Source organism: Salvelinus namaycush, chromosome 3 (genome assembly GCF_016432855.1).
Source record: "Salvelinus namaycush isolate Seneca chromosome 3, SaNama_1.0, whole genome shotgun sequence".
In the NCBI taxonomy this organism is placed as follows: domain Eukaryota; kingdom Metazoa; phylum Chordata; class Actinopteri; order Salmoniformes; family Salmonidae; genus Salvelinus; species Salvelinus namaycush.
In genome coordinates, this window is record NC_052309.1 from 86,664,774 (window position 1) to 86,687,346 (window position 22,573).

The 22,573-nt window shown below is 40.2% G+C and overlaps 3 protein-coding genes across 3 annotated transcripts in view; 2 read left to right on the top strand and 1 right to left on the bottom strand.

Annotated features, from left to right (window-relative positions):
* The window catches only part of LOC120044097 (guanine nucleotide-binding protein G(o) subunit alpha-like), a 30,578-nt gene extending 25,443 nt beyond the window's left edge, over positions 1–5,135 (top strand). The window contains exon 9 of the mRNA XM_038988685.1: positions 4,945–5,135. Within this exon, the coding sequence (XP_038844613.1) occupies positions 4,945–5,135 (191 nt within the window). The remainder of the gene's footprint in view (positions 1–4,944) is intronic.
* Positions 5,136–5,780: 645 nt separating this feature from the next.
* Positions 5,781–6,824, bottom strand: LOC120044698 (neuropeptide B-like). The gene is made up of 2 exons (XM_038989376.1): positions 6,501–6,824; positions 5,781–6,033 (listed from the first exon to the last, which is right to left on the bottom strand). The coding sequence occupies exons 1-2, from the start codon at positions 6,762–6,764 to the stop codon at positions 5,905–5,907; spliced, it is 393 nt and encodes a 130-aa protein (XP_038845304.1). The 5' UTR covers positions 6,765–6,824; the 3' UTR covers positions 5,781–5,904.
* Positions 6,825–19,443: 12,619 nt separating this feature from the next.
* Positions 19,444–22,573, top strand: part of rnf213a (ring finger protein 213a) — a 63,932-nt gene continuing 60,802 nt past the window's right edge. Inside the window, exons 1-2 of the mRNA XM_038988686.1 lie at positions 19,444–19,569; positions 20,812–20,933. Coding sequence (XP_038844614.1) covers positions 20,831–20,933 — 103 coding nt within the window. The 5' untranslated portion in view covers positions 19,444–19,569; positions 20,812–20,830. The remainder of the gene's footprint in view (positions 19,570–20,811; positions 20,934–22,573) is intronic.

The following is a 22,573-nucleotide window of genomic DNA, read 5'->3' on the forward strand; positions in this document are numbered from 1 at the left end:
ACAAATGTTCAGATCCTTAACTATGAGACTTGAAGTTGAGCTCAGGTGCATCCTGTTTCCTTTGATCATGATGTGATCAATGGATGTTTCTACAACTTGATTGTAGTCCACCTGTGGTAAATTCAATTCATTGGACATGAGTTGGAAAGGCACACACCTGTCTATATAAGGTCCCACAGTTGACAGTTAATGTCAGAGCAAAATCCAAGCCATGAGGTTGAAGGACTTGTCCGTAGAGCTCTGAGACAGGATTGTGTCGAGGCACAGATCTGGGGAAGGGAACCAAAGCATTTCTGCACCATTTTAAAGGTCCCCAAGAGCACAGTGGTCTACATTTTTTAAATGGAAGAAATGTTGACCCACCAAGACTCTTCCTAGAATAGACCGCCTGGCCAAACTGAGCAATCGGGGAGAAGGGCCTTGGTCACCTCCCTGGCTAAGAACCCGATGGTCACACTGACAGAGCTCCAGAGTTACTCTGTGGAGACCTTCCAGAAGGACAATCACATCTGCAGAACTCCACCAATCAGGCCTTTATGGTAGTGGCCAGACGGCAGCCACTCCTCAGTAAAATGCACATTACAGCCCACTTGGAGTTAGCCAAAGGGCATGAGAAACAAGATTCTCTGGTCTGATGAAACAAATATTGAACTCTTTGGCCTGAATGCCAAGCGTCACGTCTGGAGAAAACCTGGCACTATCCCTACGGTGAAGCATGGTGGTGGCAGCGTGATACTGTGGGATTGTTTATCAGCGGCAGGGACTGGGAAACTAGTCAGGATTGAGGCATCGATGAACGGAGCAAAGTACAAAGAGATCCTTAATGAAATCCTGCTCCAGAGCGCTTAGGACCTCAGACTGGGGCCAAGGTTCACCTTCCAACAGGACGACAACCCTAAGCACACAGCCAAGACAACGCAGTACTGGCTTCGGGACAAGTCTCAATGTCCTTGAGTGGCCCAGCCAGAGCCCAGACTTGAACCCCATCGAACATTTCTGGAGAGATCTGAAAATAGCTGTGTAGCAAAGCTCCCCATCCAACCTGACAGAACTTCAGAGGATCTGCAGAGAAGAATGGGAGAAACTTCCCAAATACAGGTGTGCCAAGCGTGTAGCGTCAAACCTGTTACGAACTGGCTCTTAGCCTGTAACAGAGGGAGACGATGGGGAGATAAAGAAATGTTGTGTCTTTGGCTATGCCGGATTAAGTGATATGACATGCTATTCTATGAAATAATTACTCTAACTAATATTACCTGATTAAGCTAATCGGGTAAATGTAATTAACTAAAGTCAGGGCACCACGAAATAATGTTTATAGAGGTGTTATCTTTCGGATAAACTCTTAAAAACCTGGTAATCTTTTACCTCAATAGCAGTCAATATTTAATCGTCACTTTATTTAGTCTCATCTGAAAGTTGTAAATTATTGGTTATCTTCACGAACCCTGGCTAACAAGTTGAATCAGCAATACAAAATGTGGTTTATTTATTTACTAAATACCTAAATAATCACACAGAATTACATCTACACAGAATGGATCATACATTGATTGCAAATTATGTCATAAAGGAAAACGTCCCTAGCGGATGGAACGGATACGACGGCTGGTTACACAAAGAAAGGGGGTTGGGTTTGAGTGAAAGAGCGGGAAGACTGAGGAGCAAAAAAGGTGTTGTCTCTTACGCGCCGTCGGCAGCTATGCTATCGTAAATACAGTATCTTGTGCATTCTAAATAACCGCCCATTTGAAAAAGTTAAATGCAATAAATATTTACTCTGAGCTGCGCTTCGGTAGATTGGTCGTAGATAGGTGGGGTAGTCCAGCATGGATCTCTGATCCTCTGAAGAATGTCTAGTGGTGAACTGGAGCGTGGGAGAATGGATAGTCTGTCCGTCCTCTCCTAGCCCACGTTTAGCTGGTGGAGAGGGTATCGCTACTTTAGTGAATAAGAGTTAAAAGTTCATACCACGTTGCCATGCTATATGCTCATGCTATATTCTGGCTGGTATAGTCAATTCATTCTTTCGGCATGTTGACCGTCATCTTAAATGCTAATTTCGTTAGGTTCTTGTCGTTCAACCAGAGCTCACGCTGAGCTTGGCTTAGTTCTGTAGGTGTCCTTTTTAACGCGGGGACCGCAAGTCCTCACGTCCTTGGAACAGAAAGTTATATTTTCGTAGAGTGGCTTATATAGGTTTGGGAGAGGGCCGTGTTTCATAGTTTACAACCGATGTCTGTTCACATGGGCGGGGCCACTGAGTTGCGCATAGTTCTCTCATTTAGAAGCTAAAATTACATTTCATATTTAAACATTTAAATTGCACAATTCCATGTGAATCTGATAACTAGAATGTGTAGACTTTCCAAGTTACAGTTTGTCGTCCTATCAGTAATGTCTCAGACGCCAGCTGATCTGATTCATTAAGTACCAATGCATATTTTCAACTGCTTAGATTACCGAAATAGGGTTCCGTTTCCCACCTTTTGATGTTCCCAGACTCTGTTAAAGGGATTTTCAATAGTCACATCGGTAGAGAGGGGAAAAAGGGGAAAGGTATTGATGGGGGTCATAAACCTCCCCCAACAGGCCAACGTCATGACAGAAATAACCAACATATATTTATTAAATAAAGTAAACTATATCCAAGTAACTGTGTGTGTGTGTGTGTGTGTGTGTGTGTGTGTGTGTGTGTGTGTGTGGATGCGTGCAGAGATGGTGATAATGAGGGGTGTTGAGAGGTGCCAAAACAAATGAACACAGAAGCCCCAATGCCACAACCAAAAACAAGTGTGTCTGCGTGGAGTGTCCTTGATGTATGGGGGAAAGGTGGGTGTGTCCCAGGGATAAATACGAGCACAAGTGTGTCCCATTTCACTGACGACCCCCCCCCCCCGACTCTGCCCACCAACATCCTATTAAATAAAACGAGAAAAGAGAAGTCGGCAGACAGTGGCAGGGTTAGCAAACATTTCTAAAATCCTGTTTTTGGTTTGTCTGTGTGTATTAATCAGGGGGAAAAAACACTTAAATACATTTTTGAATAAAGCTGTAACCTACCAAATTTGGAAAGTCAAGGGGTCTGAATACTTTCTGAAGGCACTGGTTATGTCTGGTTTTATGATATATATTTTAGAGCTCGAAAGTTGCCCCCTGATACGGTTTAAGCATTGTTTTAAGCAGTTCAGTTTTTTGTATTAAAGTGTGAAAAAAAATGGGAAACCAGGAAAAGTTGCGGAATTTGGAAAGACAAAAAAATCATTATTAGGCAAATTTGAAATAGTTTCAAAAGGCTTTACTAACATTTTCTGTGCATGACAGCACTTTAGAGCCTGTCATCCTGCAGCACAGCATTTTGTGGAATGTTGAGGACAATATTGGCTATGCACCCAAGAGGGAAAATGGTTGGGCCATCCTAGAAGTGTTTTAGTGAAATATAATAATTTTGCCATTTAGGAGAGGTTTTTATCCAAAGCGACTTAGTCATGCATGTGTACATTTTTACATATGGCTGGTCCCGGGAATCAAACCCACTATCCTGACATTGCAATGCATGACAAGGTTACAAATGCTTTGTGAAGAATTATTTATTAAGCTGTGCTTATGCCACCCTTTTTATAAAGCACAGGTTTGTAATTAACAGTGGGTTATGGCATATTTGACATTGGTGGGTGTCACACAGTTATGCCACATTTATGAACCCTTTATAGAGCATGACATACATTATACATTTATGAACCCTTTATAGAGCATGACATACGTTAGACATTTATGTAGTGCTTAGAAAGGCTTTACAAGCTGCATGCCATTTTAAAGCTGGGACTGGTTTCTTCATATGGAGAATCCCTTCTTTGCAGGCATTCTTGTGTAACTGTGTTTTCTATGGGAATCCCCCTCGAACATACATCCAGTACACACATTCCGCTTTACGCTGCCACATTCTTTAGACTGGAACTACTGCAGTTTCCCCTGCAGCATGAGGGGAAACCTACTCATAGCATTCCCAATGGGAGTATCAAGATACAAGACAATGGCTGCGTCTCAAAGTGCATTCTCTACATGGTGCACTACTTCTGACCAGAGGTCTATACGGTACCATTTCAGACGCAGCCACTCAGAAGCCAGAATGTCTTGCCAGGGGGTTATCATGGCAGACCGATAACAGCTCACTTATACCCAGCCTCTCTGGTCCTCAGGGCTCAGTAACAGTCTTACATATTTCACTCTCATCCCTCAGAACTGGAGGTGTGGTAATTAAAATGGAGGTGATTCAGTCTTCAGTGGAGCTGCAGGGGTTGTTCTCTCTCTGTTTTTCCACTCTATAAGAACCAAGTTGTTTTGCGTGAACTTGTCACGGAATATCATTTCACTTGTTCACTGAGTTTCAGGTCATGGTCATGCCTAAATGAGACATTTATCTCCAGACACTGGATTTTTTTCAAACCTTTCACGTGTCCATGATTTTGAAACATGCACACATCTAGCTAATACTGTGATTTTAATTTAAGGGACTATCTAGGAGCAAGGCTCAGCAGACACTCACCGTTTTTCATGTTTAGGACAGCAAACCCCATTGACGCATGATTGCTACTTAACATGTTTCCTTACAGCGCTCTTGTACCAGAGTCAGTCTTTGTAACTGTGTGATGGAGTTGATGATGATATGGAATAAGCTACAGGCCTATAGAGTAACTATAGAATTTGTAACACCGGCTTTTTTTTTTTTGAGGCCCCCTTCATTAGCCAAATGATCACAGCACAAAAAACTAAATGTACTAAAACATGGGCTGAAGATTGACCAGTCCATCAGGCAGTTGCCCAAACTGCCCTATGGCTAGTAAGTTGTGGGAGATTGAACTTGAAATTCAACTTGTATACTTCACTCAATTGGGTATATGTCACTCAACTGACGTGACTTCTCTGCTACATCCCCTTATACAGGAGCCGACTGGGACGTGGATGCTGCCTCGCGTCACATCACTGCCATGTTTGTGGCCTGCAACAAGACCCCCAACAAGCTTGTCTTCCACCACTACACCACCGCCACGGACACCCACAACGTACGGGTGGTCTTCCACGTCGTCATGGACACCATCGTCAAGGAGAACTTGGAGGCGGTCTCGTTGCTATAAGACCTGACCTGGGTGCATTTGACTGCATCAGTGCCTTAAAGACACTTTCTAGATTTTATTGATGGATATTTGTTTTTATATAATTTAACATAGTAAATATTACATAACTACAGACAACTGTCATTGTGTTTTGTGCATTTATTTTTACTGTTATGAGCTGTAAAACCAACTTAATTTAGTTGCTCAGGACTTTCAAAGCTATAATCCTTAATTTTTATTGTCATCATGGATTTAAAGGACTGAGCTAAGTTAATATGGATGGACATTCCTCATTTTGACTATTTCAATAATCATGTTGGTGTTGACATTTAAGTGTTTTAATTCAATAAAATAATGTACCGTCCTACTTTGGTAATTATTTTAAGATAGCGGCAGATGTATGCCAAGCTTGAGTGGTTTGCATTATGGCCTATTTGTGTTAACTAAAATGTGTCTTAACATTTACATACAAATAGGTGTCTGGGTGAGAATTGTACAAATGTGTGAAGCAGGATTTATTTTGACCTATAGGGCAAAATAATTTGAGTGCAATATAAGATGTATTTATTCATTAAACAAAGAAATTAATACATATGTACATTGCTATGCATTACATAATATAATTTAACAGACAAATTGATTATTACCCGTTAGGGGAAGGGGTAGTCAGACTGCGCATGACAGTATGCTAAAACAGACTTTCACACAAAACATTTGTACCATATTTGTGAAAATAAGAAACATTCGGTTCCATCGAACATAATCAGTCCATCCACGTTCGCGGTGCTGATCATGCTTCCACACAGTCCAATGAGTCAAGCGATACGAACACGTCTGCTTTACATTGAAATAACCTTGAACCATCCTGAACAAGTTCGCAGCTCTGCAGATTCGGTGTGATATCTTTGATACAAATAGGCTGAAAAAAACAAGACATTTTAATCAACATAATGCAACATTAAGCGAATTATGAGAAAGTTAGTTGATGTTCAAGACTTGTGGCTGTTTGAGATTCATTTCCCCAAAATGTGGATTTTGAAAATAACAATTTATGACTATAAACTGATATTCTAATAAATCCTTTTGATTTATTGTAGTTTTCTTCTAATCTAGTCCAAACTTGACTGTATAATGAGGCTGTAGGCTACTTGGTGGTGCGCTGGTGCTGAATGGACAGCTCCATGATGATCCAGTTTAAGGGTATCAAAACTGTTTGAAATATAATAGTCTACCAAAAAAAAAAATACATAATTGGACTACTTTTGAATATTCTTGTGTTCTGTGCCCTGTGCAATGTTTACGCACCTTTACGCACTTTTACGCACCACAGGAAGTGCCTGTTTCCAATGCACATTGTTCAATTGAACATAAAATATAACCTCTTACCATAGATTTAAGGACCGAATTCAGTCGACTGCTCGGTTCCGAGATGATGCTGTTCACCGTAGACTCTCCGCTGTCCGCCACCGAATCGGTCTCGGACCTCCTAACATATGGTGATCTCCGGATCCCGGACAGCAAACCCGAAGCTCTGCCCACCGAGTAGTAGCTTGGGCCGGAAACTTGCTTGTACCACGCTTCGGTTGGGTTGCAAGAAACCAGCATGGAAATAGCTACAATTACTAAAGCAAGTTTAACGGACCTCTCCATGTCGAACACTGTGTGAAGTTCTCGTTCTTGCGCGCCTTTAACTTTCTCCCTATAACTTACTTCACCTCAATGAGAACTTGGTATATGTTTTTTTCTTACTGTCCTCTCTTATATAGTGACCTCGTGATCGTATTTAAATTTCGTCAACTAGGCTACGATAGAGTGGGTGATTCATATTCCGCTTGATAGAATCTTGTGTGGATTGATCCGTTTTACGCGTTGGAGAGCCAGGGACGTAGGCTTGTGGAGTCTGACGGGGGGTATGGTGTCAGACATGATCTGACGTTTCATTTAGATTAAGCGAATGTATCAGTTCATACAACTGCTGAAGAGTAGTAACGTCAGGTTCTGCACACAGCACATTAACCACTTTAATGTTCTGATGATTTACAAGGTTTACAATTCACAATGTTGCTCAGGTTTCCTATATATTTATTAATATGTTATGTTTTTATTTTATTGGAAACCCATTGTGAAGTTTAGCATATAGCCTACGGTAAACCTTTTTTTAGATATATATAGATTTCTCAGTTTGAGTTTTTTCAATTATAGTATAAACTATTCTCTGTTTTGCTAATATTCATTTTTGGTTTCACAAATGTACGGCGCATGTTCATATAGTTGGTTTATTCTATAAATCTTCTGTGTGGAATAACGCATAGATTTGGGAATAATTTACTTCAGGAAATGTGAGTCATACACAATAGTTTGCCACCTTGTGGACAATGTACAACATCACACACAATCGCTTCAGTGTAACAATATTCTCCTTATTTGGTCTGGACCCCAGCAGAGGTTGTTATTGGCAGCCTACTGTTTTGGCCCTGAGCAGAGGGTACAACTGGGTCACGCCCTCAACCTCCACAGGTCTCTGTTCGTGGCTAACATACAGTATAAGTGGAAATGACTTACAGGGCCTTCAGAAAGTATTCACACCCCTTGACTTTTTCCACATGTTGTTGTGTTAAATTGACTGAGATTTTGTGTCACTAGCCTACACACACTACCCCATCATATCAAAGTTAATTACAAATGAATTACAAATGAAAAGCTCAAATGTCTTGTTTCAATAAGTATTCAACCCCTTTGTTATGGCAAGCCTAAATAAATTCAGGAGTAAAAAAGTTGCATGGACTCACTCTGCAGTAATAATGTTTAAAAAGATTTTTTAATGACTGTACCCCACAGAGGCCAATCTGTAAGGTCCCTTAGTTGAGCAGCGAATTTCAAACAGATTCAACCACAAAGACTAGCAAGGTTTTCCAATGCCTCCCAGAGAAGGGCACAAAAAAGAAGCAGACATTGAATATCCCTTTGAGCATGGTGAAGTTATTAATTACACTTTGGATGGTGTATCAATAAATCCAGTCACTACAAATATACAGGTGTCCTTCTTAATTAACTAAGTTGCCGGAGAGGAAGGAAACCGTTCAGGGATTTCACTATGAGGCCAATGGTGACTTTAAAAAAGTTACAGAGTTCAATGGCTGTGATAGGAGAAAACTGAGGATGGATCAACAACAATGTACTTACTCCACAATACTAACCTAAATGACACAGTGAAAAGAAGGAAGTCTGTACATAACACAAATATTCCAAATCATGCATCCTGTTTGCAATAAGGCACTAAAGTAAAACTGCAACAAATGTGACAAAGAAATTAACTTTATGTCCTGCATACAAAATGTTATGTTTGGGACAAATCCAATACAACACATCACTGAGTACCACTCTTCATATTCACGCATGGTGGTGGCTGCATCATGTTATGGATATGTTGGTCATCGGCAAGGACTATGGATTTTTTAGGATAGAAAGAACCAGAATAGAGCTAAGCACAGGCAAAATCCTAGAGGAAAACCTGGTTCAGTCTGCTTTCCAACAGACACTGGGAGACAAATTCACCTTTCAGCAGGACAACAACCTAAAACACAAGGCCAAAGATATACTGTTATTGCTTACCAAGACAACATTGAAATGTTCCTGTGGCCTAGTTACAGTTTAGACTTAAATCGACTTGAAAATCTATGACAAGACTTGAAAACTGCTGTCTAGCAATGATCAACAACCAACTTGACAGAGCTTGAATAACTTTAAAAAGAATAATGTGCAAATATTGTGCAATACAGGTGTGCAAAACTCCTAGAGACTTACCCAGAAAGACTTACAGCTGTAGGTGATTCTAACATGTATTGACTCAGGGGTGTGAATACTAATGTAAATGAGATATTTCTGTATTTGATTTACAATGAATTAGCAACAATTTCTAAATAAATGTTTTAACTTTGTCATTATAGGGTATTGTGTGTAGGGTGACATTTTTTGTTGTTGATTTAATCGATTTTGAATTCAAGCTGTAACAAAACAAAATGTGGAATAAGTCAAGGGGTATGAATACTTCCTGAAGGCACTGTAGGTGGCACGTCGTGCCTGTGGTAAAATGACCTGATTTGGTTGCGGCGACTGTCTGCTGTCAACGGGTGACTCTCACTCAGCTCATTAGCTAGCTGATACACCCAGACTTTTTGTCTTTTGATGACACTTGCAAAGACAGTTTGCCTTTTTGAGGCGCAGCTCCTGATGAGTAACTCCAAGCCCCTAAATGAATTGACACAAAACGTCTGTGTTTTAAACTAGAGGACTGAGGTTCACTCTGCATTTTTGACTGCTGTATTAAGAACTGTGACTCAAGTGAAGGACCTTAGAGAGATTGCTGTTTGGCTACAGATATGAGTGTTGGGCTGACACAACCCATCTGTATGGAAATGGCTCTGTCTCTACTCATTTTGCCTGGTAAGAACAACGAAGGAAATAAAAAATATAACACTAGGAAGTCATTTATTATATGTATCATGTATAATTAGTGGTATACAATGTATTGTGTCATTTTGGAGTCACTTTTATTGTAAATAAGAATAGAATATGTTTCTAAACACGTCTACATGAATGTGGATCCTACCAGGATTACGGATAGTCCTGAAAGAATCGTGAATAATGATGAGTGAGACCGTTACAGACGCATAAATATCATACCCCCCCAAAAATGCTAACCTTCCCAGTTATTGTAAGAGTTAGCATGTCTTGGGGGTATGATATTTGTGCACTTGTAACTCTCTCACTCATCATTATTCACAATTCATTCAGGACTATCCATAATCATGGTAGCTTCCACATTTATGTAGAAGTGTTCAGAAACATATTCTATTCTTATTTACAATAAAAGTGTAAATAAGAAAAAGTCACTCCAAAATGACACAATACTGCACTGTAAATTAATTTGTCCAAATACTTGACACCTTAAAATGGGGGGACTAGATACATGAAGTGCATTCATTTCTAAATTGTAAAAAACATATATGAAAATAGCTTAAAATAAAAGGCGACATTCTGTACTGTCACCTCACATAAAACATTTGATCTCAAACCCAAATGCTGGAGTATAGAGCTTCACTGTCTAAATACAGTGCCTTGAAAAAGTATTCATACCCCTTGGATTTGTATTACAAAGCGGGATTAACATTTATTTTATTTACTTTTTTGTCAACAATCTAAACAAAATAACATGTAATGTCAAAGTGGAATGTTTTTAATTACATTTTTTCATAGAAATTAAATAACTAAAATATAGTTGTTGCATAAGTGTTAGTCTCCATGAGTCAAAACGTGTTATGAACACGTTTGACAGCAATTACAACTATGTGTCTTCTTGGGTAAGTCTCTCAGAGCTTTAGTCACCTGGATTGTGAAATATTAGCCCATTCTTATTTTCCAAATTCTTCAAGTTCAGTAACTGTCACCAATGGCCTCATGGAAAAGTTTCCTGTCCTGCAGCTCAGTTCAGAAGGACGACTCTATCTTTGTTGTGTCTGGGTGGTTTATTACATCATCCACAGCATAATGATTAACTTGACCATGCTTAAAGATATTTTCAATATCTGATTTATTGTAACCCATCTACCAATCACTGTCCTTCTTTATGAGGCTTTCCAAAAGCTCCCTGGTCTTTGTAGTTGAATCTGCGCTTGAAATTCAATACTTGACTGAGGGATCTTACAGATGTTGTACGTATGGGGTACAGAGGAAAGGTTAGTAATTCAATCATGTCAATCTCTATTATTTCACATAGAGTGAGTCCATGTAACCAGTGGTGTAAAGCACTTAAGTAAAAATACTTTAAAGTACTACTTAAGTTGATTTTGGGGTATCTGTACTTTACTATTTATATTTTTGCCAACTTTTAAATTTTACTTCACTACATTCCTACAGAAAATAATGTACTTTTTACTCCATATATTGTCCCTGATACCCAAAAGCACTCGTTACATTTTGACAGGAAAATGGTCCAATTCACACACTTATAGAGAGAACATCCCTGGTCATCCATACTGCATCTGATCTGGCGGACTCACTAAACACAAATGCTTTGTTTGTAAGTTATGTCTGAGTGTTGGAGTGTTCACCTGGCTATCCAGCAATAAATAAAACAACAAGAAAATGGTGCCGTCTGGTTCGCTTAATATAAGGAATTTTAAATGATTTATACTTTTACTTTTGATACATTTTAACAATTCCATTTACTTTTGATACTTAAGTATATTTAAAACCAAATACTTTTACTCAAGTAGTAATTTACTGGGTGACTTTTACTTTAACTTGAGTAATTTTCTTTTAAGGCATCTTTACTTTTCCTCAAGTATGACAATTGAGTACTTTTTCCACCACTGCATGTAACTTATGTGATTTGTTAAGCCAAATCTTACTCCTGAACTCATGTAGGCTTGCCTAAACAAAGGGTCTGAATACTTTTGCAACGACTATATTTTAGTTGTGACATTTTTATTAATCTTAAAAAATATATATAATTTTTCTTCCACTTTGACATCAGAGCATTTTGAGTAGATTGTTGACAAAGAAAAAATGACAAATACATTTTATCCCACTTTGTAACAAAATAATATGTTAAGCAATTCAAGGGGTTTGAATAATTTAGCAAGGCACTGTAAATACATAGGGTAGGTGAGTGTAAATCAATAAAACATTTATTTTTGTTTTAGGGGTTTTGTGCACCAACTGGCTTGTGGTATATCAAGATGTCTGTGCAGTAAGAGGCTCTTCTGCTGTCATTCTCTGCACATTTCACTATCCTGAGATGCTTGTTAACAAGAACCTTACAGTGGAAAAAGTTATGTGGAGTCAAGGGAGGAAACAGTTTTTTGATGGCCCTTTCATCACTGAGAGTAATAATAGAACTCATACCGCCACCAAATTTGAGTATGTTGGTAACAAAGTTCATAATTGTTCTTTGCAAATCCACCAAGTAGAGCAGAGAGACAGTGGAGAATATGCATTCAGATTTGAAACTAATAACGGCGGCAAGTGGACGGGAAGTAATGGTGCAAAAGTGAATATTTCTGGTAAGTCTGTTTTCCTTAATTTGCTTCAAGCGTGAAATGGGCTTAGCTCACTATTGCGTTGTCTATAGACTAGGACATTTACCGTTTATTCCCCTTCACTTTTAGAGTTGATCATTTCGATAGCAACACCCAAAGAACACGAACCAATAAAAGAAGGGGATTGTGTGAATCTGACCTGTATGAACAACTGTTCATCTGCAGTTATGTGGTTCAGGAATGGAAAACCCCTGCAAGAGGAGTCCTCAACTCTTTACCTCTGTGACATATCCTTTCAAGACTCTGGAAACTACTCATGTTCTCCAAAGCATCACAATAGCCCACTTTCTGAGGTTATCAGGGTCAATGTTGAATGTGAGTAAAGGAAGGTTTATCAACAAGTAACACTGTTTTCTAAAAAGCCACTGACGTAAGATAACAACTAGATGATGTGGTCTGATCTCTTTCAGATGGCCCTAGGAATACCTCAGTCTCAGTTTGGCCGTCGTCTGAAGTATTGGAGGGTAGTGATGTTACTTTGACCTGCAGCAGCAATGCTAACCCAACATTGAACTACACTTGGTTTAAAATAGATGGAGACAGTTGTCTGGAAATGGTATCTCAGGCTGAGCTACAGTTTAATGTTACTCACACTGGTAATAGTGGGAAATACTTCTGTGTCGTCAGCAATAAGCATGGAAGACAGAATAGTGGAATTCTATCTCTGAAAGTCAAAGGTAAGTACAATAACATTTTGTAACCACAACATAAGTTATAAAGAGTAACAATTCTAGCAATCAGAAATCTGAACAACTTAAATGCAAAAACAAATGCACTTGTCTTTTCCTAATAGCACTGACTTTGCTTATAACATCTTTATTGAAGAAAAATGTATTTACTATGACTGTGATGTGTGGTTGTCTCACCTAGATATCTTAAGATGAATGCACTGATTGTAAGTCACTTTGGATAAGAGCGTCTGCTAAGTGATTTAAATGTAATTTAAATGATAACGCTTTTGTGTTCATATGCAGAGCATGCAAAGGGGATGAAAGTTGTCACACTCACAATACTTATTGCAGTTCTTGCTGTAGTGCCAATGATTGTCATTGTGCCTATGGTCGCTTGGCATCTTGTTGCTCACAGGTAGGTTTTAACCACTATTTCCTCAAACAAATATTTTTAGCTGATTTACTTTGCATTCTAAATTAGTCATAATCATGCTGCCTATTTCTGTCCTCAGGAAAAAGACTACAGCACCAAAATCAGATACAGAAGAGAACACACGGGTGACAATATGTTTTAAACTATTTGTTACCAGCTATTTGTTACCAGCTATTTGTTACCAGCTATTTGTTACCATCTATTTGTCACCATCTATTTGTTTCAGCTATTTGTTTCAGCTATTTGTTTCAGCTATTTGTTTCAGCTATACACTTATGTCATATTTGTGCTTTTGTGTTGCAACCACACAATAATTCTTACATTCTTATCCTCAAACTAATTGTGATGATGATAGTCATGCAGGGTCAATGTATGAACTCAATGCATTTGCAGCACAGTGTGGCACAGCTATCACATGTACAGAACATGCAAGCAGTCACTATTTATGCTACAGTCATCAGCATGCCTAGAGTCTTCACCACAAAAACACCCACAACGTCCGTGGTGAGAGAGATGCAAGCAGAAAATCCTGCAACCAGCATTGATCGTAGTTGTATATGTCTGTGTGTGGGTTGGAGCAAGTGTACTGGCTGATTCACAGAGGAAATTGATGTGAAAGTGTGATCATTTACATAAGGAAGTGGAAATATTGTAGCTTAACTTTGTTTTGCCCAGAGTTTAAAAAAACTATTGTGCAGAAAGTTCTGCTGTTCACAAATGCATTGGCAGTATTTTCTCTGTCTCTATCTCACTGTGTCTAGACCACAGAAGTGCATGTAACCAGCCCCACGTCAGACTGTAGCCTGACAGAAGAGCGGAGAGAGGAACCATCTCAACAGGATGAAGTCACCTATACAACAGTGCACACCAACACCAAGCAAAGGGCAAACATGTAAGTAAAGTGATAATTGATTAAACAATACACAAATCAATAGGTGATGTTACCTTAACCAACTGCACTGTGTTTGTGTTCACGTCCTCGTGTAAGACAACAGCAGAACGAGGAAGCTACGGCCATCTACAGCTGTATAAGGTAAGAAAGCTACTTTAAAAAAATACACTTAATATGACAATTTTCTTTAGATTTTCTTGTGATAACCAATAACAATACATGTGTTTCTGTTTCCACATGTTCAGGGAGCAACAAGCCAAGGAGGACCTCTACAGTGTAGTATCCAGGTACCAACCTGTTATATCCTCTCTGCAACAAGGACAATGAGCGTCGCAATGACAGTCCTGCGTATAAATATAATGTTGTTTTTGCCAACAACACTTCTTCATATTCTAATGGTCTACAGCCATGTTTTTAGACCTAGTATAAACCAGTCTTTAGCAACAATGATTTGTATAATAGCAATTATAATGATAACAATAGAATTCCACAACCATGATAATGACTGTGTTCTTGTTTGTAGGCCCACTCCTAGGGGGAAACAGGCCCAGGATGACCCTGTCATCTACAGCGCTGCGTTCAGGTAACACATCTCAACTAAGACTTTGTCACTTTGTCTGCGTTTAGACAAGCAGCCCAAATTCTGTTTTTTTCCCCTCACGAATTGGTCTTTTTACCAATCAGATCAGCTCTGAAAAAGATCTGCTGTTAAAATATCAGAATTGGGCTGCCTGTCTAAGCGTAGCCTTTATTGCCTTGATGTTTTAAAATACAACAAACATTATGATCATTATTACCGTAAACATAAGGCAGATAGATTCGTTTTTACTTCTGAAATTATGTTTTACAGTGTACATTGACCCATTCATACTTTCTTTGAGCTTTCTTAAGACTTTATTTTGGTTTCAGGCAGTAGTTGAGATGTTGCCTGGCTAACCAAACTCCTTGCTCTGACCAAATGCTATGCCACACCTATGGATGTTAGTGTCTTCTGAGTCTGGATCTGAGTACCTTCCTGACAATTTCTAGAATGCAAACACATTCTAACCTCTCTGATTGGTCCCAGAAACCGATGGTTTGGGCCAGAGCCAGATCACACGTGGGTAAAGCGCATAGATAGAGGACTTTTTATCTGTTACATTATAGCGTCTGTGACAGCATGTGCAGCACCATTGAGGCTATCTTCATTTTGAAGTAGTCAATTTTCTTCTTCAGGTTGGCTGATCCCTCCTGATGACCCGGTTGGACATGACTCCAACATGGCCACCAGGAGGGATCAGCCGATAAATGTTGGAAGTCCCACCCAGTTGATTACATTAAAATGGTGGAAGCCTTCAATGGCGCTTTGAAAATTCTTCATTGGCTTTGATACTCTGATTGATTAGAGATGATCCAATTGCTGATGACCTCATTTTGACGTCACTACAAACAACTTCAACGCTGTCAGTCTGACTGAAGTACGTAGCAAACAGAACGGCTGAAGATTTCAGTTACTTTGAGTCGTCATGCAAGTTGAGATGGTGAACCTCACACAATGGACCCTGAGGATCTATTAGACTCCACTAGAGGTCAGAACAGAGCCTCTGCATGATGAATGAACTCACAGCTGTGAACAGAGGAAGATATTATGATATCTGCAGTACACCTGAGACAATGCAGATGGCCACCTTGGATATCTGCAGTCCACTCATTTAAATATTCCATAAGAATAAAGACTCCAATATATTGAGACATTGTTTCTTTTTGTTTTACTTTTTCAATGTATTTCACCCAGTCATATGCATCTGGCAATGCATTTTACTTCATTTAAAAACCCGTTCCTGCAGTCAAACGACCAAAAGCACTCTGATTGGTAGAATGTTAATATTTGTAATAATTTCATAATTAATAAACATATCTGGTGTTCTATTTAAAGATGGTTTGGTTATATTTCAGTCTTCTGTGATGTGTATAAAGTGTAATATTGGGATGCAAAATGGAATACATTTCAACTCCATATCTGACATGGTACAGGTGTCTTCTTTTTTTAAGCCCATAACCATGTGTGTGACGTATATACTTCTGTTTCAAAGTAGATTTGTTTAAGACTACCAAGAAACACTGTGACCCTGATTTAGCCCACTGCAGAAAAAAGTACTTCAACTTCATTGTATGTACTTTATAGCCATCCTTAACCATTATACTTTACAGTCTTAAGTAAAAATGTGTATAAAAACATGAAGCGTATCAATCAAATTTATTTAGGTTGTATTTGGTTATGCAAATTCAAACTAATCCACCACCTTTCCATGTGCACTCCTTCTGTGACCTACAGGGGATGACATAGAAACTCTCCTCTGAAACCCTCTTAAATGACAGATTTCCTCATAGAAATAGATCTAGATCCATCACAGAACATAGACTTGAATGGGAATGTTCGTTCTAATAATTCCACTTCTAGGACTACTCTCCATTTTCTGAGCTGAAGCATCACCATGGCATTGCCCCTTGACCCATGACCTCATCATCTGAAGGTCAGTCTGCTCTCCGGGCTCCCTGAGCGAGACGGCTGGGTGCAGGGGATAGGACGGCACCTTCTCGAACCTGCGGAAGAGCTTGACCCTGGCTCTGGACACAGAGAAGAAGGAGAGGCGACCCTGGTCACAGTCCACGTACAGCCCAATCTTACCAGGGTGCTTCTGAGAGAGGTAGGGCTGCATCTTCCCATCGTGTCCTGAGTTCCCTTTCTTCAGCCTTGCAGTAGTGTTCTCCTGATGTCTGGCTCGTCCCATTTTTCTTGTTCTACCTCCCTCTACTTTTTGATACCTCTTTTCTTTCTCTGTCTCTCTTTTCTGGACCTACTCTTATCTTTTTCAACTCTCTCTTTTCTTGAACCACCTTGCTCTCTTCCTTCTTGCGTCCATAGAGACCATTCCCCACTTCCTGCTGTTCCATCTCTTCCTTCTGAGGGCCTCGAATTTACCTCCTGCCTCTTACAGTCCACCTACGTCCTCTTGGCTAACACTGCTGCAAAAGCCTTTCCAATCGCTTCTCCTGCCCCATCTTTCACCTGTCCCTCATCCTCCTCCTCTTCTTCTTCCCCCACCGGTCCCCTGCCCAGGATCCTGTAACGGTCCTTAGAGCTGGTACAAGTGACGATGCCTACAGCCCAGTGGCTATTGTTGTCCTCTGGAGGGCTGATATCCCAGTAGTGCTGTCCTCTGGTGAGACAGAGATTTTCACCCTGAAGCCCATCTGAGTGTTGAGCTGGTAGTCCTTCCAGGCCGGCACGCCTGTTTTACAGCTAATTTCCTGCAATTCCACCAATTCTACACAGGTGTAGAGAAATGTTAGCAGTTTTTTTAGAGTGAGACTAACAAATCAATGGGGGCCCCCTAGTAGATAATTCAACCATGATAACAAACATAGCTGGCCGCTAAACAAACTTAGCAATGTAAAGAATGTTAGCTGACATGGGCCAATCGACTATCTGTGACTGACATAAGAGTAGTACTGCTGATGCACAAACACATTATTTAATTGAGCCTTGTGTAGTCTACTATTCCAACTCACATAAAGTTGCCAGTCTCACATTCTGAAAAAATATATAAAATACAAATGTTTGGAATGGACTTGACTCAACATTATGACTCATGACATCATGCTGAAGCAAGGACAGAGGATATTTTCGATTGGGTACAAGACACTACCGTCTGTCACGTTCTGAATGTTGTGCCCTGTTGATTGTGCCTGTTTTCCCTTGCATACATGAGTAATGGAAATAATCTTACTCATTATGATCCAAGATAAAACTGATCCTAGACCAGCATTAACACTCTGACATGCTTTATAAATACTGGCCCTGCTTACCTGTGTCCTCGTGACACTGCAGGATGGCGTCTAGCTGGACCACCAAGCCTCCATTCAAGTTGAGCAGATTGGACGCCATCTTCTCCACGGCCCGGCTGTCCAGCTGAATGTCAGGGCAAAGAACCTGGTCAACCTCTTCTTTCGATAACTCATCATGTGGTTATGAGGGGAACACAAAGCTAGATTAGTTCTCCCTTGTTCCCCACCCTCATCCCCCCACCATTCTGGTACTCGAATGACACTAAAAGAATGCCAGCACAAACAGCAATTATGTTACCAAACTTTGCATCGCCACTGTTCTTAAAGTAAATGTGTTTTTGTAAAATATTCAGTGGAAATTGTTAAAAGTAGTCCTTGTGCATACAGTTGTACGGTTTGTTTAACCTTTCAATCATTGGTTTCTGTTTGACAAACATTTTAAAGTGAAAAATCTGAGTCTCAGCATCACTCTGTTATCATGGAATTGCCCACAATTAAGATGCAATGTTCAGTCACCCTTCAGATTTCCATACTAGTAATAGGTGTATTAATAAATCAATGTCTATTCGTTGCAAAAACTCCCCTTCACGTCCCATCCCATCATTGCCAACCCTCAGTCGACGAGCAGCCAAGCTGTATTCTAGATTTACTGTAATATGATGCCAGCATTGTGCAACGTTCTCACTTTAGAGCCTGCTCTGGCCACTTGGCTGGAGGTACAGCAGTAGTAGTAGCCTACTAGGGTGGTGTAGAGACAGCTGAGTCACAGTGATTGTAGAGAAAACGTCTGGGGTAGCTGTACACATAGTACCCCCCATCCACTCTGGGTGTATGGGGAAATCCCTGGGCTAGAAGCCTGATCTGTGAGATCAGCTGTCATAAGTGGATGCTGCACAGTGTTCACCCTCACCATTACAAACGAGGACTTGTGCCTCAAAAATGCATTGTTATTATAATGTTGATGCAATGAAGTCAGATATCTTATTACCTTGCATCTCATTCATGTTGACTCCATTGAACATTAGTTGGAAATTGTGTTGCTTCAGTCAAAACAGTTGCAATGGTTGAATTAACCCTGCCAAATTCTGATTCAATAATGGCACAAAAAAAGCTAATTTTTAAAGGTGGTTAAAGCATTGCACATTTAACTTGGCATGCAAGTTGATGCCACATAACCAGAAAAGTTTGCTTTAATGGGCATGGGGGCCCAAACATACAGCAGCTGCTAACAGTTCTTGATTATGAACCTTTATTAATTCACTTAGGGAAAGAACAATGGCAAAGTATTATATGACCTTTACAGTTGAACAGTTTAAGGGCAAGAACATGCCATGTCATTCGGAAAACCCCCACCATGTAGCTGCCCTCGCTTGCAATGCATGTGATAAAATGGGAACTCACTGAATATAATAGTTGGACAGTGTACACGGATTAGCTTGTTGACGCCCATTTCTCACAAAACGAAAGTGTAATTCTACTTCACCCATTTCGTGGAATGGTAAAACAACAGACTCTCGTGTGATAAACACAGGTAAATGTATACAGTAGCAAAGCTATTTTCAATTACCTACCGTTAGCTAACTTTAGCACTGAGGTAGGCTTTTCGCTCCGGGAGACCTGTCCACATTCCCGGAGCGAAGAGACTAGCATTTAGGTCAGATGGCGTGGACGGCTATGCCGGGCAACTCAATATGGCTAGCTAGCTAGGTCACGGTGTACTACGTAGCTAGTAGTAGCTAACAACTGTGTAGGCTATTTACCAAACTAGTTAAATGGCAACTGCTTGAATCGAGGCAGTGCAGGGTTGGTGTCATGGCATAATTATCTACATGTCAGATAGCAATACAGAACAAACTGCTGTAAATTGTCATATCGGTGACGGGGGTTTGACATTAATTTGCAATCGTTTAACGTTATATGGGAGATAGCTAGCTATATGTTAATATTAATCTGTGGCCGGGCTTTTTTTTAGCTAGTTAGGCGCTATCTGGGTACCAGTCGTTTCAGGTAACATTCTACTCTTTGTCAGTATGCATGTTCAGCAATAGCTGAACAGAGCCGCGCCAGGCTAGCTAGAAAGCTTGCTATTGATAATGTCAGTGCATTTCATCGTCATTTCCGAGGAGCTTTTGCATTCGTCAATTGTAATAAAGTTGGCTAGTTAATTATCCAGGCACTAGGCTGTTGTGTAGTTCTCTAGAAACGAAAGAGGAAGTGGCTATCGCGAGTGTAGCAGAGGATTCGTTTGGGATTGGATAATGTATCAATCGCAGGGTGGGCGTGGGCAGCGTTTGAGCGTTCAGGAACACCAACACTGTACTTACTGTACTGACAACTTTCGGCTTTTCCCAAGGTAAACAGGAGCTAGCTCGGTTGTAATGTTATATATTATAATTACTTTGATACAAATATTAATGAAGGAAAAGCAATTTCTAGTTCAATCATGCAGCTTGCATTAGCTAGCTAACTAATTTAGCTACATGAAAAAAATATGTTTGGGACTAGAGCCATAACGTTAACAGTAGCTATAGCTTGGACTGAAGATAACTTACTGTATGTATGTATGGATTTGGTTTGGGGCAGTTATTATTGTCTGCCACAAAACGAATCCTAGAATATTTGACTGGCTTTAGTTTAGGGACGTGGCTATACTTTAGCTGGCTAGTTGTTTATCACATTTCATTGAAATTCAAGAACGTTTAAGTGAAAGTGAGATATTTGGTCCCGAGCTCTGTGTCATACAGATACAAACAGTGTTCCCTCTGAAATACAGACGCCATTGAAACTTCAAGATGAAGTGCACAGGTTGTGGCCATGTTGCGTTTGAGAAAACGGCTAGATTCTGCAGCCAGTGTGGCCATCAGCTATCTGCACAACCAGTCACCAAGGAGCCAGGTCAGTACTGCCCTGTAATGTTATGTTATATAAATAAATGTTCTTACTGTTTTACTTGAAGAAAGTAAATGGGTTTTTGTAAAAATGTCTGTGGAAATTGTTAAAAGTAGTCATTGTGCCTAGAGTTGTATGGGTTGTTTTACTTTGCAATCATTGGTTTTTGTTTGACATTTTAAACTGAAAAATCTGTCTCATTGTCACTCAATTATCGTGGAATTGCCTGTATACAGTCATCATTAAAAAAACAAATTCTGACTCTGACCCTCCTGTCATGTAATCAAACTTGTCTGTATGTGAGTAAAATAACTACTAACTGTGTATCTTTATGAAGGCACATTTATTGCTAACTTCACATTGCAAGCCACATGAGAGAGAGATGCCTTCCTCATGAACCCCTACATTCCCACAGGCCCTCATTAAACATATGCCCAATCAGGATGCAGTATGCAAATAATACGACACCTCCATCAAATTATGAGTTATTTTACAACTAATGGTGAATGAAGAAAGAGGGTGATATATATTTTACATTTAAACTTTTATTTAACTAGGGAAGTCAGTTAAGGTCTCCCAAGTGGCGCAGTGGTCTAAGGCACTGCATCTCAGTGCAAGAGGTGTCACTACAGTCCCTGGTTCGACTCCAGGCTGTATCACATCCGGCCGTGATTGGGAGTCCCATAGGGCGTCGCACAATTGACCCAGCATCATTTGGGTTTGGCCGGGGTAGGCCGTCATTGTAAATAAGAATTTGTTCTTAACACGGAACCCAAACTGGCTGCCATCGTGCATAAATTGATTTTGTCCCCCCACACCAAACACGATCACGACACGCAGGTTAAAATATCAAAACAAACTCTGAACCAATTATATTAATTTGGGGACAGGTTGAAAAGCATTAAACATGTATGGCAATTTAGCTAGCTAGCTTGCACTTGCTAGCTAATTTGTCCTGGGATATAAACATTGGGTTGTTATTTTACCTGAAATGCACAAGGTCCTCTACTCCGCCAATTAATCCACACATAAAACGGTCAACCGAATCGTTTCTAGTCATCCCTCCTCCTTCCAGGCTTTTTCTTCACTTGACTTTATATTGCGATTGGTAACTTTCATAAATTAGGTGCATTACCGCTACTGACCTCGTTCGTCCTCCAATGAGGAGATGGCACATGGGTACCTGCTTCTATAAACCAATGAGGAGATGGGAGAGGCAGGACTTGCAGCGCGATCTGCGTCAGAAATAGGGATTACTTCTATTTTAGCCCTTGGCAATGCAGACGCTCGTTGGCGTGCGCGAGAAGTGTGGGTACAATAATTTAAGAATATAGATTTCTAAATTTATTTTGCAACAAGCGGTGTAGTCAGCCTGTTATTAACTGACTTGCTTAGTTAAATAAATCAAATTACACATTGTTATTTACAATGACGGCCTACACTGGCCAAACCCGGACGAAGCTTGGCCAATTGTGCGCCGCCCTATGGGACTCCCAATCACGGCCGGATGTGATACAGCCTGCATTCGAACCAGGCTGTATGTAGTGACGCCTCTATCAATGAGATGCAGTGCCTTAGACCGCTGCGCCACTCGGGAGCCCCAATAGCCTACACCAATGTTCCTTCTAAGCTGTGCGCAGCTCCCT